Raw genomic sequence first — 14,146 nt, 5'->3', positions numbered from 1 at the left:
TATTCTTTTGTTTTTTGTTTATAAGAAGCCCTCAAGCACAATTTAGTGGTGTGCTTCATCATCGGGCTCTATATCTAAACGATGGTGGTTAGGATGAATTCAGCCACTAGTGGAAGCTCTTTGGATTTAAGGTTTTTGGCACTTTTTAAACGGCTGGGGGTAGATGTATATTAAAAATCCCTCAGAAAAAATTGAGTTTATTAGTTATAATTTTGAAGGCACAATTAGAACAAGGGTTTTGGGATGGTTCAGAAATTAATGCATCCTTCCACCTCGGTACACTGACCCGTTTCAGCCTCTTTTTAAATACTGAATGAGTCACAAGACTTGTTTTTAGGATGTCAAAATCCCCTCTTTGATATTTAGAAAGGTAACTGGCCAGTGAGGGGGCAAGGCACATAACTGAAGTACCGGTCTGCTGACTAATGTATCACCACAGGACAGTACTCTCTACCTACCCTATGAGATGAGTAGCCATTAAAAGTGGGGCGCATATACAACAGCAGGCACGAAAGAAAGTATCACACGTTTTTTTACTTTGTAATGTCTACAGTTGTCTAAATGTTTCACGTGATATACGTTTTCCCAGTTAACTTTATAAAATCATGCCTAGAGAAATATACCCAATAAACTCGATTTTTAAGGCATTTTTAATATACATCTAATCCCTAGCCATAAAAAAAGAAACAAATCCAAAAAGCGCTCACTAGAGTGGTCAAGCCCAACCCAACCTACCATGGTCAGGATGTAGAACCCGAGGAAGTATTCCACGAATTGTGGATGAGGGTTACTCCTAGAGAAAGAGATGGATTTCTGAGAAAGAACATATTTTTAAACAAAAGCTTACTATACCTTATGGTGCGTTAACATATTTGCGAGGGCATATTACTAAGCGATAGTTCTTCTCTCCTGCTCAGTGTGAACATAACTTTGACTACATCAATATTTTGTTTGCCATTATTGAGACAGTATCACTTTGATGAATGTACCTGGAATTCAACTTTTGGTGCAAGAAGAATTCGGGTTGGAATTAGAATAAGATTACTATTTTAAATAACCCTACTTTTGTTGATTTATGCCGATGGTCAGTATCAGTTTTATTTTCATTTACTTTGTTTAATGTAGACTTGGAGCAAGTATGAGATGGAATACTTTTTTTTAAATGTAAAATAGAATGAGGATCAGAGTTAATAATGTAATTCAATTAAAGAATCAGAATAAGGGCACTTATTTATCATTTTATTTTACAGTATTATTGATAAAACACAATTTAACATAGCCTATGGTTTACACTGGCCGAATAAAAACATTTTTATATTTAATTTAGGGTAAATACTAACATTAAATGCAAGTACAATTTTAATAAAAATCTAATCACATTTTAATTTTGTTTTGTATTAAGTAAGGGGGAGTTAGAGAGGGTTAAATTAATGGTCATCAAAATGTTTGGAACAGGGATCAAAGTAATGAGAGGACGAAGTGAGGGTGGGGAAGTAATGGTTTTCTAAGTAATGCTATAGCACGTTTCTGCAACCAGGTACTATAGGATATTTTTCTTAGACGCTAAAGCAGCAATACACTTCTTGTAGGTCACGGAGGACTTAATCTTTGTACCTTAGAGAAATGCACATGCGCAGTTTTACCTTTTTTTGTCACAGACTGGCATCAAACTTGCTTTTGACAAATTTCCCAATACCCCTGTCGTACACCCGAGAGATCGAATTTCTCGAATGGGGCCCTCCCTGGAGTACTGTTCTTAGTGCGAATTACTAAAAAGAAATCTGTTAATATCCATTGTGGGCTTCTCTCGAGATAGTATTGATCCAGTGTAAGCGGTATATAATATTTTACGTTTAACTTTCACTTCACTACTTACTCATACATCCCTCTAACTGCACTGGGCCCCCTATAGTTAGATGGATTACAGCATTGCCCTCACCACAGAGGAGAATGGTCCACTTATGGATCTTTCTCTGCCAACAGGAGGGGTGGGAATTAGTATGTTAAAACCATCGAAGTTAGCCACCCAATTGACCAACTAACAATTTTGAAATAACGCTCAAATACACTACTCTCAGGACCATATTGTAAAAAAACAGTATCGCAAAGGGGAGACCCAATGTCCTAAAAAAATTAAGTCTGGCCAGAATGATACAAACTTAGAAGCTCTGCTACTGCGACAGAATAGAAGAAGTAGCACTTGATATTCTGAAAACATTTGCTGACTTTCCCTACAACACGTTTAGATTTAAAAGAGTAATCCAGTACAGTTTCAAATAAAGAACATCAGGACAAAATAATAGACTCGGGCAATTTAGATAGTTAATTGTTGTATTAATGTTCCACAATTTATAAAAATAAGCAACTACTTAAGCATCTTGGTCAAGAATAATAAAGCATGTAGTACGAGACCACACATTTGGTAAAAGTTCAGATCTAAAGCAATGAGTTTAAACAAAACATCAGATACAACATTACAGGCTTCTACCACCATTAGAGGCAGAAGAATATTTCAGTCCTATCTAAGATCCAAGCAAAGGGGTAGAAGAATCAGATTTAAAGTCCTGTGAGGGTGAGTCCATGAGCATTAGCACAAAGAAAATATGAAAGAAAAATCAATTTGTTTGGCAAAGAAGAATTCTACGTTGACTGCATGAATGTAGCAGCATTAGCAAAAGGGGAGTTCAATATATGGAAAGTTAGGCGTTGTGAGAAAGGATAAAATCCAGAGCGCAATGAGTGATGTCCCATTGAAAAAATGTTGCAATGTGGGCGTCCTACATTGAGAAGAAAAGAAAAGCAATGGTGTTGCCCCTCCTTTGGGGTTTCTTCTTTTATAGTCCTTATGACACCCTAATGATGTGGTGTCACTCCACTCCACGATTGTATGATTAGGTTATGTATGTAGTCACAAAATACATGTAGTTATTCCGGCATTCTTTCCCAGGCTCCTCATGAGAACAACTTAGCTTACTGGGCCTTACTGGTTTGTCAATTGCAAGAAAATATACAATGTAACAGACTATGACATTGGGTGAGAGTTGACTTTCCCACTGAGCCACTCCACCATGAACTTCTAAAGAATGTCTGTATACTGAATTATGCACAGGACAAACAAAGCAGAATTTGAAAAAATGTCAATGAATTATTATGCTTGTAAGGGAAAATTGCAGCTCAAGGAAGAACATGTTTAAAGCTTAAAATATAATGCATCAAATCAGCACTTCATAATAAAAAAGGTTTCACCAAAGTATTATTACACAAAATTGATTACCATAAGCTATGGTTTACTGTCAAAAACTTTCAATGTCCATACATGTAAATTATTCTCAAAAACCATTTTGATCTGCTGATTAGCTCCCCAGGCCGGCAAGCTTCAAAGAGTTGCAGCCTTTGAAATGCTAATCTGGCTCCCCTCACAGGAGGGCCAGCTGCCCCCTTTGTCCAGGACCCCCTTAACACCTGGGCAGACAGGAGAATTAGCTAGTCAGTTAGGCATGCCACATCCAGGCTCGTACCACCCCTAAGGTGGGCTACAATGAGGTGGACACGATTTTTCAGAAGTAGCCATCTTTGTGATGGTATAGGAATTCTGGTACAGGGTTATGCCCAATCCCCACAGAAGTGGTCATACAGGGGCGTAGTGACCCCAGGGGTTAGTAGGCCATTGGCTACTACCCTACACTCCCTGAATGCCCATAAATTCAGTAGTGTCCTTGGCACCAGAGATGCAAACCCTGATGATCTAAAAAGAGAGAGGACACTGAAGAGCCGCAAACGCAGAGAGAAGAGAAGAAACAGCTGATCTGATAGCAACAATGCTGGCCTGCCTGCATCCCTTGTCAAAAACTGCGCCAAGGTTCACTTCTCCTGCAGCTGTTGACTCCAGAAACCTGGAAGGATTGCCTGCCTACAATAAAGACGCAAGACCTCCTGTGAACAGCAGACCTGTTCTCCTGCACCCTGCAGGAGTTCCAAAGCAGAGACTGAGGCCTCCGGATTAGCCAAACACAACATCTGAAGCAACCAGTGCACCCGTTTCCCCCGGCCCAAGTTGAAGTGGGCCAACTGAGTCAACTAGGTCTCCCAGCCCTCCAGAGCTTGAGTCCATCATGATTTCACCCCTTGTGGACTACCCGATGCAGGCAAGAAAATCCAAAGCTTTAAGTCACCACTGCATGTCTCTTTTTGCAGTGACAGATCTCCATAAAAACCTATTGGGCTTATGATGCGGTTGTGCACCCTGCAACCCCCATGCTGCTGGTGGTGTACTGCCTTGGACCTTGCCAACCACTCATCTTAACTTCTGGAGATGGGTCCGTAAGTCGCTGAACTGTACCCGTTTGCAGAACTTTTTCTTCCTTCCATAGGATAACATTGCAGAACTCAAAAACTGCACTAACTATCCACTTATTGAATTGAAAAAAATGTATATTTAAAAATGAACTTACCTGAACAATTTTTCTCTGATGCCTAAACATACATAAAGACACTTGCTATTTTTAGGGCTCGCGCCTGCGTTTTGTATGGGGTTTTGAAAGCTGACCACATGCTTGTGCGTGTGATCAGGCTTTCACCCGCTGCTATTGGCTTGTGCGTGTTTTTTTTTTACAGCAATAAGGCATGCAATTGGGCAAAGTCGGCCGCCTTTGCTCCGCCCATTCCTGACGGTGGCTAGCAAGCGCAGCAGAGCTCGTTCGCCTCACTGCCGCGTTCCCTCGCCCCCGCTTCTCTGTGGTACACACGCAGCTCCCTTGCCCCCGCGGCTCTGCGTTTATTGTTAGGAACAGATTCCGCGCTCTCGCCTTCTTTCTTGTGCTCTCCGGGATAAACCCTGTGTCATCACCCACGCATTTTGCAGCAAAGCTTTACCAAGGACACACAGCATGGCATGCGGCGGGAGGGGGGTTGATGGCCGCTCTGGGTGCACAGCAGGACCCCTGTGTGTCGCAGTGAGAGTCCAGCAGCACTGACCCCGCCCCCCCTTCCCCCTCAAGCGCCTGATGGCTTTCAGTTGTGAGTCGTGACAAAGCTAGGAGGAAGGTGTCCGGTCCGTGTGTATTGGCACAGAGTGTGAATGAGCAGACTGACTCGGGAGGAGAGAGTGCCACACTGCGAGGCAGAGCCTTTCTTTCTTAGAATGGGCTTCTAGGCACGCCCCCTCCGCTCACAGGACCAGCCCACAGCGCATCACGGCAGGATGAAACAGGTGACCAGCTTAGCCAATGCGTACACTTTCGACCCTAGTTACGTTGAAAACTGCAGACGGGTGGAGAGAGGGCTGTGTGTCTGCCCCACAGGGAGAAACGCACCAGCACCCCACAGGCAGACACACACACGCGCCGCCGAGACAGGCACACCAGTACCCCACAGGTAGGACACACACACGGACACGTTATCTTCTTTTTGTTGATTCTCTAGTTTATTGTCTCTACCCTGCACGGTCTTAGTCGCTTTCCATCCTACGTACATTTCTCCAACATTGTCTCGCACACTCTGTTGCTGTTTGTCTTTCAGCCTCTTTCATTGAGTATTTTTTTTCTCTCACTTCACGTGCAGTGCCCTCCTCTCTCTTATCGGCAGGCTGAGAGGTCTCTGCCCTGCCTGTCCTTCCCTCAGTGTGCTCAGCTGGAGTCCCAGTAACCTCCACTACCCAGAATGCTTTGCAAATGTGCAAGGCATACTCCCAAGCATTGGCTTCGCATATTTGTTCATTAAGTCACTGCTATCAGAGTGTAGGAAAATCCATAGCTGGCTCATACAGTCCGTCGTCCTCTGCCCTCCCTCTAAAAATCCATAGCGCCCACATCACCCGTACCTCCTCCCAAGAAAAATCTCTTACTAGCATTCATTATTATCCAGTTTCCACTCCCCCCACCCAACGAAATCCACCACTTTTACGTATCAATGTTCACATACAAACAAACCCCCTCTCCCCACACCCCTCCAACAAAATCTATATCTGGAATGTATCACCAAGTGTCTGCACTCCAGCAAAAAAAAAAAAAAACACAGCTGCCAATAGGAATAACAAGAAGTGCAAACACTGACCCTCCGCCAATCAAAATCCACAGCTGGCATACATCGCCCTCGCCACCCCCCTTCCCATCCGACTCCCCAGGTCGGCAAACACATTTGATAGTTGGCATACATCGATGGGGGGGCACTCCCTTAACCAAATAAATTCACATCTACAGTCCACCATACATCACCCCTCTCCAGGGCACAAGTCCTGTAAAAAGAAGTGAGGGGACTGACCAAGTTAGGCAGTATGCAAGTGACATAACGCGTGCCAACACAGCACATGACGTCAAGACGCGTGGCATCCCACTTGGCATCACAGGATGTGACCTCACTGGAAGACTCTGCATTAGGATGAGTAGCGCTATAAAAAGAAATAAAATAGTGCTATTTATATTGTTTTTTGTGTAAATACTCGGACAGACCCACCCATCTAACATTCTTAAAGTGCGTGCACTTATATACACAGACTAGTAACAAGCATTTGCAATGCAATAGGACTCACATTTGCGAGAGTTTAAGGCATTGGCATTGTAAATGACAATGCCTTTTATTTAGCCGTTTTGAAAAACAACACAAATAAAAGGCATTGTCATTTACAATGCCAATAGCTCAAACTCTCGCAAATGCGAGACCTGTTGCATTGCAAATGCTTGTTATAAATTGGTGTGGATCTCCTCCTTGAGTCGAGAGTGTGCGTGTGTCATTTATTGATCATTGTGTGTATTTTCAGATGTTTTGTACTTCTGTGTTAAGCTTCAGGCTGCTCGAGCACACTACGCCCTAACAAAGCACTTGAGATTGCATAGCAAGTCCCTGTCCACTCATAAGGAAACCCCTGGACTCTTTACACAGTTTATCAGATTTTTGAAATATCACATAAGGAGCCAGCTTCCTACACTGCACATTTAGGCTTTTGTGTCTAAATCGGTAAAGTGTCATGTAATGTGTTTTTTAAATAGTTGCTCTATATCAGTGTTCAATGAGTTCCTCAGGCTTTGGCACTAGTAAAACCACTCTTAGTAGCTGCCTTCACAGTTTTCAGGATTATTTAAATCTGACTGCTGAGAACAGCTGGTTGCTTCTTCTGGTGATCATTCTTTTTCACCCTGATGGGGCATCTACAGTCATACATGGAAGGTCTTATCACTAATTTTATAATTTAAGACATTGACCTCTTCCAAAAAGTAATGAACTTTTTTGTAAAGCATTTAGGCTCCATTTACATAAATGTCTCTGTGTCAAAAATACTGACAATACCACAGTGCTATATAACTTAACTTTAGCTGCAATATATGGCACATAATCTTCCTTTTTTGAAGAACATAATTCAGTCGACCATGCCACACAATTGGGTCCTAGAGGTATTCCAGTGTCCCAGCCTATAATGAGTTTCAAGTTAGTTCATCTATATTTTTGGTAATTCTACACAATCTATTAAAGTTTGTAAGGAGAAATCTGTGTGCAGCTTTGGGGTTCAGCCTGTTTCTAAAAGCTCTCAATCTGATCAGATAATGAAACAGAAGGAATGGGAGATAATTTCAATGGACAGGTTATGTTACTGTCAGTGAGGATTAAAAACAAGGGCTTCCGGTTCGATAGTCAATAAACGGGTCACATCTCCGGCCCAGACAATTAACTGGATTCAACGAATTCCTAAAATTTACATTTTCGTGACAAAACGCAGTATTTGTGCAACTAAGCGACAATGTATGTAAACATGTTATTAAGCTTTAGCTTTGACACACTATGCCCTAATCCAAGATTTTGTTGTAACTCAATAAGTGGCAAGCAACCACGCAATCATCACCTGCGAAATCTTATCTCCACAATGCCACCAGCCAATAACCAACCCATGGGTGAGGAGGAAAATTTGGAACTAACAAAAAAACTAAGGTGGTCGACAGGACATCAAGAAAAAAATTAACAAAGAAGTGGAATCTCTCTTGAACGATGCAACCCAGAAAAAATGGCGAACTATCGAAGACAAAACCTTGAGAATCCCTATTGGAAGGAATAAGAGAAAAAACTAACTACCGGGATGAAGCCAAGATTAAACAAATTATCCCCAAAAGATGATTGCCTAATAAAACAAAAAGAACTAATGGCTCTAACAAAACGCAACTTAAACAACATCATGCGAAAAAACACCAACAACACTTTTGGACATAGAACATTACAGGCAAAGATTTCAGCAATTTTCCAAAACTATAGAAAACCAAGATTTCTCCTATAGGAGAATGATGGAAGAACAATACTGGGAGAAAGCACGTGAAATCAAAGTCACAAGACCAAAGCGGTTTTGGAACTGGATGAACAATTCTTTTAGATCAAACCTGCGACCTGCAATAACTAACATCATGCCTACAGCTTGGGAAAACCACACTGAAGCTCTCTAGGTGGAGTTATCTAGTGATAATGGTGCAAACATTAATACGAGCGAAATGAATAACATATCTAGGATCAAGGATTCACAGGAGCAATCCCAAGACCGAAAAGAAAAAACACCAGAGGTAGTTATGCACTTCATCAAAAAAAATGTGCTCTGGAGGGGCGCCAGGTCTAAACGGCATCCCGCCCCTAGGTGTACAAAGGTACGGAACAGAAATGGGCTTCATTAATGGCTCCTTTATTTTGGGAGGAAGTATCCCCGAATCATGGAGGGGCTCCCTCTTGGTCCCAATGTACAAGTAAGGCTTGCAATCTAACCCCAGAAACTACCGGATGACCACACTCTTAGACATAGATGGGAAGTGCTATGCCAGTATATTACTACAAGAACTGACGGCTTGGGCAGAAGTGCGTAAGTTTATCCTGTATACGCAAACAGGCTTTCAAAAGGGATCGCACATTGAAGATAACTTGGTCTGTATGCTCCACCTGATTGAGACCACACTCGCAAAAAAAGAGATCTCTGTATCTAGCATACATCGATTTCCAAACAGCTTTTGACAGCGTGCCCCCCTCCCCCCCCCCGAGATTATGGTTAAAATTAAAAATCTGGGGCATCAACAATACACTACTAACAGCACTGGTTGCCCTATGCTCGGAAACTTGGGTCAAGATAAGAGTCTCCTCTGTCTGGTGCGTGACCAAAAAAAAATAAAAACAAACAAGGGGCTAAAGCAAGGATGTATACTGGCCCTGATGCTCTTTAATCTATACTTGGTAGATTTACCTGACTGTCAGGCTGACGCCCGAGCTTTTCCCCCCTAAACTTGCTGGAATTAAAAAATTCAATCGCTGCAATATGTAGATTACACTATACTGTTAGATCAAACGCTAACTGGGCTACAGCGGCATTTGACAACATTGTCATCATATTGTAAAACAAACAACTCGAAAATATATACGGCAAAAATAAAGGCGAGGATTATCTCCAGACAAATAAAGAGGAGAGGCTCATGGAATGTTGAGGGACAACCACTCGAGATAGTTACTGCATATAAGTGCTTGGAGTATGGATCGATCATAAAGGAAGGTAGTCGACCCATATCACCGCAATGCAAGGAATGAAACAGTTGTTAGAGGGGGCCTTCTGAAGAGTAAAGAAAAGCCATGAATTCTCTTAACCTCACGCCCCTAATTCGAGCTATGGGGGCAAAATTCTTACCGTCATTGGCTCACGGCGCAATAGCACTCAAAGACAAAATGTCACCATGGTTGGACAGAGCTCAGTCGGCTTGCTTTCGTAGAGTATTCTTTCTCCCAAATTCTACCTCCCATGAGCAAATCCCTACGGAATTCAATTTGATGTCGCAAAAGTGGATGCTAAAAGCCAGGTTCATAGCCTATTGCCTGAAAGCCAAACAAGCACGGGGCCACACGCTAAAGAAGTACATCTGGTTAATGATAAGCAACCCTGCGTCAACCTGGCACAAATTCTTAACGAACTGCGTGGAAGCACTGGAAGCTCGTGCAATATGGTCGGGCTCCATACCTACAACGGCAGCAGCTAAACTATTAACCAAACACGCAAAGATAATGTCGACTGCTAGCGACGCATCAATCGTGAAAAATTTAAGTCACTGAAGTTGGGCGGCTAAGCTTTACAACAGCGGGGGCCTGCCACACTATCTGTCCTCTCCCTTAAAGCCAACAATGAAGCGCCAAATAATGAGACTATGGTTCGGTTTGATACTGCTGTTGGAATACAAGTACAGCCAAGGGTATAAAAGAAACATAGCCTTACAGTGTCGTGCATGCTGGAGTGAAGAGGAAACATTAATTCATATACTGTGCAACTGTGACAAACTGCGCACCTTGAGAATCTACTGGCTTCGCCCCATTTGGCGCATTCCAAATGTGCAGACATGTCAAGAAGCGCTGGTAGAGTGCATGAAAGGTGACTCAGTGCAACATCAATATTTCAAGAAACAAGAGCAACCCATACGTCCTTGTGAACTGGGTAAGCACTAATGCCAGAAAAACAAGTGTTCACAAGGAACTCAATTCATTAAACAATTTTTGGATATGCAAAATAAAGTTATTTGCGCAAACTCAATTTGATACACAATATTAATATCCAATACAACCTTTGGATAGGTCCAGGTACACTTTACCATAAACAGTTTTTAAACAAGCCCATCACAGCAATAAATGAATTTTTACTTACTCCAGCCGAAGTAAGTGGCATTTATTATGCATTCACAGCTTATATCACAAATGTATTGCATTACACAATTTTTTTTAAAAGTTATGCATATAATAGCACAATGTGAGTGATACGTGAGTCCCAGTGGAGTGTCCATAACCTAACTTAGTGAGCCAAGTGAAAACAAGTGAAAAAGTGGGGAATTGGTTATTGGAAAAAAACATCAAAAGGAAAGCTGCATACAATAAGGAACAAATTATTTTAAGCTCTCTCTTCTGTTTTTTTGTCGACGACGTTTCGACCCTCTCTTGGTACGGGGTCTCTTCAGGACAACGTTTCTAGGGACAGTACAGCACAGGGCATCCAATAACCAATTCCCCACTTTTTCACTTGTTTTCACTTAAGGCTCACTAAGTTGGGTTATGGTCACTCCAATGGGACTCACGTATCACTCACATTGTGCTATTATATGCATAACTTTTTAAAAAATTTGTGTAATGCAATACATTTGTGATATAAGCTGTGAATGCATAATAAATGCCACTTACTTCGGCTGGAGTAAGTAAAAATTAATTTATTGCTGTGATGGGCTTGTTTAAAAACTATTTATGGTAAAGTGTACCTGGACCTATCCAAAGGTTATATTGGATATTAATATTGTGTATCAAATTGAGTTTGCGCAAATAACTTTATTTTGCATATCCAAAAATTGTTTAATGAATTGAGTTCCTTGTGAACACTTGTTTTTCTGGCATCAGTGCAACTGGCAGCACGCTTTATGACATTTTTGACAGCAATAAAAACTATGCCGGACTTTGACAACCACACAGAACTGTAAGGCACAATGTTGCGCCTATCGTTTTTACCTACACGCTTTACAGCTGAAAATATAGTGTCCACATTTTTAATCTCAAGAACCACTGGTTGGCAAACTGTTATATACTTTTTTATAATACAGGAAATGTTTTACTTCACACTTTATTTTAATTCAGTATGATTGCAATGGTTTAAATTAATTGTGCAATAAAAACTAGCTGTCTATCTATGCCCCCTTTTCAATAGGAATGCCCATTGGTGGTAAAATGCGCAGCATGCATCAACTTATATAATGTATAAGTGACGCTTTCCTAGTAGGCTCTCATCTGAAGAAGCCAATGGGTTATTGTTAACCACCCTTCTGTGTTTCTCCATATCACTTCAGCAACATGTCATGTCAAGACGAAGAATTGGCATCAGTAATTTGGGAAGAGGATGACTACATGGGAAACAACATACGTGTTTTAGTTGTAAAATCACGCAAAGAGTTTTGCAAGTTTCAAAGCACTCTTCTACTCTTATTAAAACAAAAATGCGTGCGAATAGTAAATCGTCTGGTTTAAAACCTAAAAGATATCGAACATTTTATAGAGTGAAAAATATAAGTAAATGACCCGGAGTAAAGACGATGTTGTGCAAAAACGCATCATGGGCTCTTTAAACATACAACTGTCAGAATGACAAGTGGTTTTATACCGCAGATAATCAAGGAACACAGCCTAGACTGTTGGACGCTGTCAGCTTGCAGAACCCAGAGCTGATGAACTCGGGCACTGCCCATATAGCACCACCCACATTTGTCAACTTTAGAACACCAGCAACAAAAGGAAAATTAGTAAAGGGGGCGGGCAACTGATACCTGCGCATAGTGAGCCCCCCGTACTATGTCCATGGACGGCGGTAGTGCATTTTTATTACGCACTCGCCGTACACAGGACTGGCACAGCTCATCCCTATCTCACCTCACAAAACCGGCGACAGTACTCTCGGCTGCTAATCCGTGGAGGCTCCTGCAGGGAGACAAGCTCCTCGCCCATACGCTCCCACTCCTGGTCGCTCTCATCTTCCGCCATGCTACAGTTCTAGACCTGCGCGTACCTACTACCCAAAAGCAGCCGCCGAGCCTCCACGTCCGGCCCCGCCTCCATCCGCCATGCATTGGCCCATACGGCTGCCAGTCAATCACCAACCGGAAGCGGAGGAATCGAGCGACTGATTGGCAAAACTGGTATGGTCCCTAGCTCCCAGTAAAGGAAAGCCCAACAGGCGCTCCTAGGAACGACTCAGATCACGTGATGAAAACTTAAGTGCCTCTCTGAGCTCGTGACCGCGCGTCCGGTTTGGTGTGCACGCTGCTCCTAGAGCGCTGTCAGACAGTGAGCAGACTGGGAAGACGATGACAGACAGAAGAGGGGCAGCGCACTGTCTTCATACCAAGGGTGGTGTGACGTGTTGTGTATAGGTGATATGATATAATAGAATGTATGAGTGACATGGCTAATGTGGACTGTTCGCTTATTTATTTATTTATGCCAATTTATATAGCGGGGACATTACACCCAGAGGTGTCAGAGCGCTTTACAATAGAGCGAAGAACGTTACATAAGAAATTAAGAAAAACAGGGTAGTAGGAGACAAAACATATTACTACGGTTACTCATGTTGAGACTTCTGTATTTACTTACAACTTATATATTAAAATTGCATGTTACATATTTAGAGAACTTAAGTAATTCAGGTTACCCAGATACATGTTACATGTTTACAGAGTTAAATACAAGTTATCTTAATTTAGGTTAAGTGAATTTACAGAGTTATACCTCTCGAGAACATTATGTAACAGCCAGAGTATGCCATTAAATGATAGGGCGTATGCCTGGTGGGGAGCTTGGCAAGGAGTGTTATTGTGAAAAATGTCTTTGGAAGAGAAGAGTTTTGAGTTCTGTTCTGAAGATGCGGAAAGAGGTAGTGGTGTGAAGGTTCGGAGGTAGCGACTTCCAAATTCTAGTTGCATTACCTGAGAACGTTTGTGCCATAAGTTTACCCTTTTGAAAGTTGGAGGTCCGAGCAGCAGATTTTCAGCATTTTGTGAAGGTCTAGAGCCAACTGATAACTTCAGTTTGTTTGCTAGGCAGTGCGGTGTGGAGGTGTGAATGGTTTTATGGGTGAAGCAAACAGTCTTATATATATATATATATATATATATATATATATATATATATATAGTCCTAGCTTCAACAGGAGGCCAGCGAAAAGTTTTCAACAAAGATTTGAAATGGTCATTCCTTTTGACCCCGTAGATGAAACATGCAGCGAAGTGGAGGATGGATTTTAAAGGAGATAGGTGGGTCTTAGGGAGACCTGCAAGTAGAGAATTGCAGTAGTCCAATCTGGAGAGTACCAAAGATTGGACAAGAGTTTTCAGGTTTTTCTCAGGAACGCAACATCTGATGCCCCAGGGAAGTCACAGTTGGAAGCGTGCATTCTTGACTATTTTGTTTTATTTTGGATTTGAGCTTTTTTCAAGGATGACACCTAGGGATTTGGCACTGTCAACAATGGTAGGTTTACTGTTGAGAATGTTCAGATTAGCCATCCATGATTAAATAGGAGGTGGAGAGTTTGAGGTAGAGTAAATAATTCAGTTTTAGAGTGATTCAATTTTAGGTGATGAGACGTCATCCATTCTTGGATGGAGTTATGGGTGGTAATGAT

The 14,146-nt window shown here is 41.9% G+C and overlaps 1 protein-coding gene across 3 annotated transcripts in view; it reads right to left on the bottom strand.

Moving 5' to 3' along the window:
* Positions 1 to 12,582, bottom strand: part of ZNF654 (zinc finger protein 654) — a 173,139-nt gene extending 160,557 nt beyond the window's left edge. For 2 of the 3 annotated variants that reach the window (XM_085622678.1, XM_085622679.1), the window contains exon 1: positions 12,394 to 12,576. In XM_085622678.1, the coding sequence (XP_085478804.1) occupies positions 12,394 to 12,504 (111 nt within the window). In that variant the 5' untranslated portion in view covers positions 12,505 to 12,576. Of the gene's footprint in view, positions 1 to 12,393 lie in introns of all 3 variants that reach the window. The other variant, XM_085622680.1, reaches the window with a different exon arrangement.
* Positions 12,583 to 14,146: the final 1,564 nt, after the last annotated feature.

This window comes from Triturus cristatus, chromosome 8, assembly GCF_964204655.1.
Source record: "Triturus cristatus chromosome 8, aTriCri1.1, whole genome shotgun sequence".
In the NCBI taxonomy this organism is placed as follows: Eukaryota; Metazoa; Chordata; class Amphibia; order Caudata; family Salamandridae; genus Triturus; species Triturus cristatus.
Note: the sequence above shows the minus strand (reverse complement) of the source record. Positions and strands in the feature narration are given on the sequence as shown.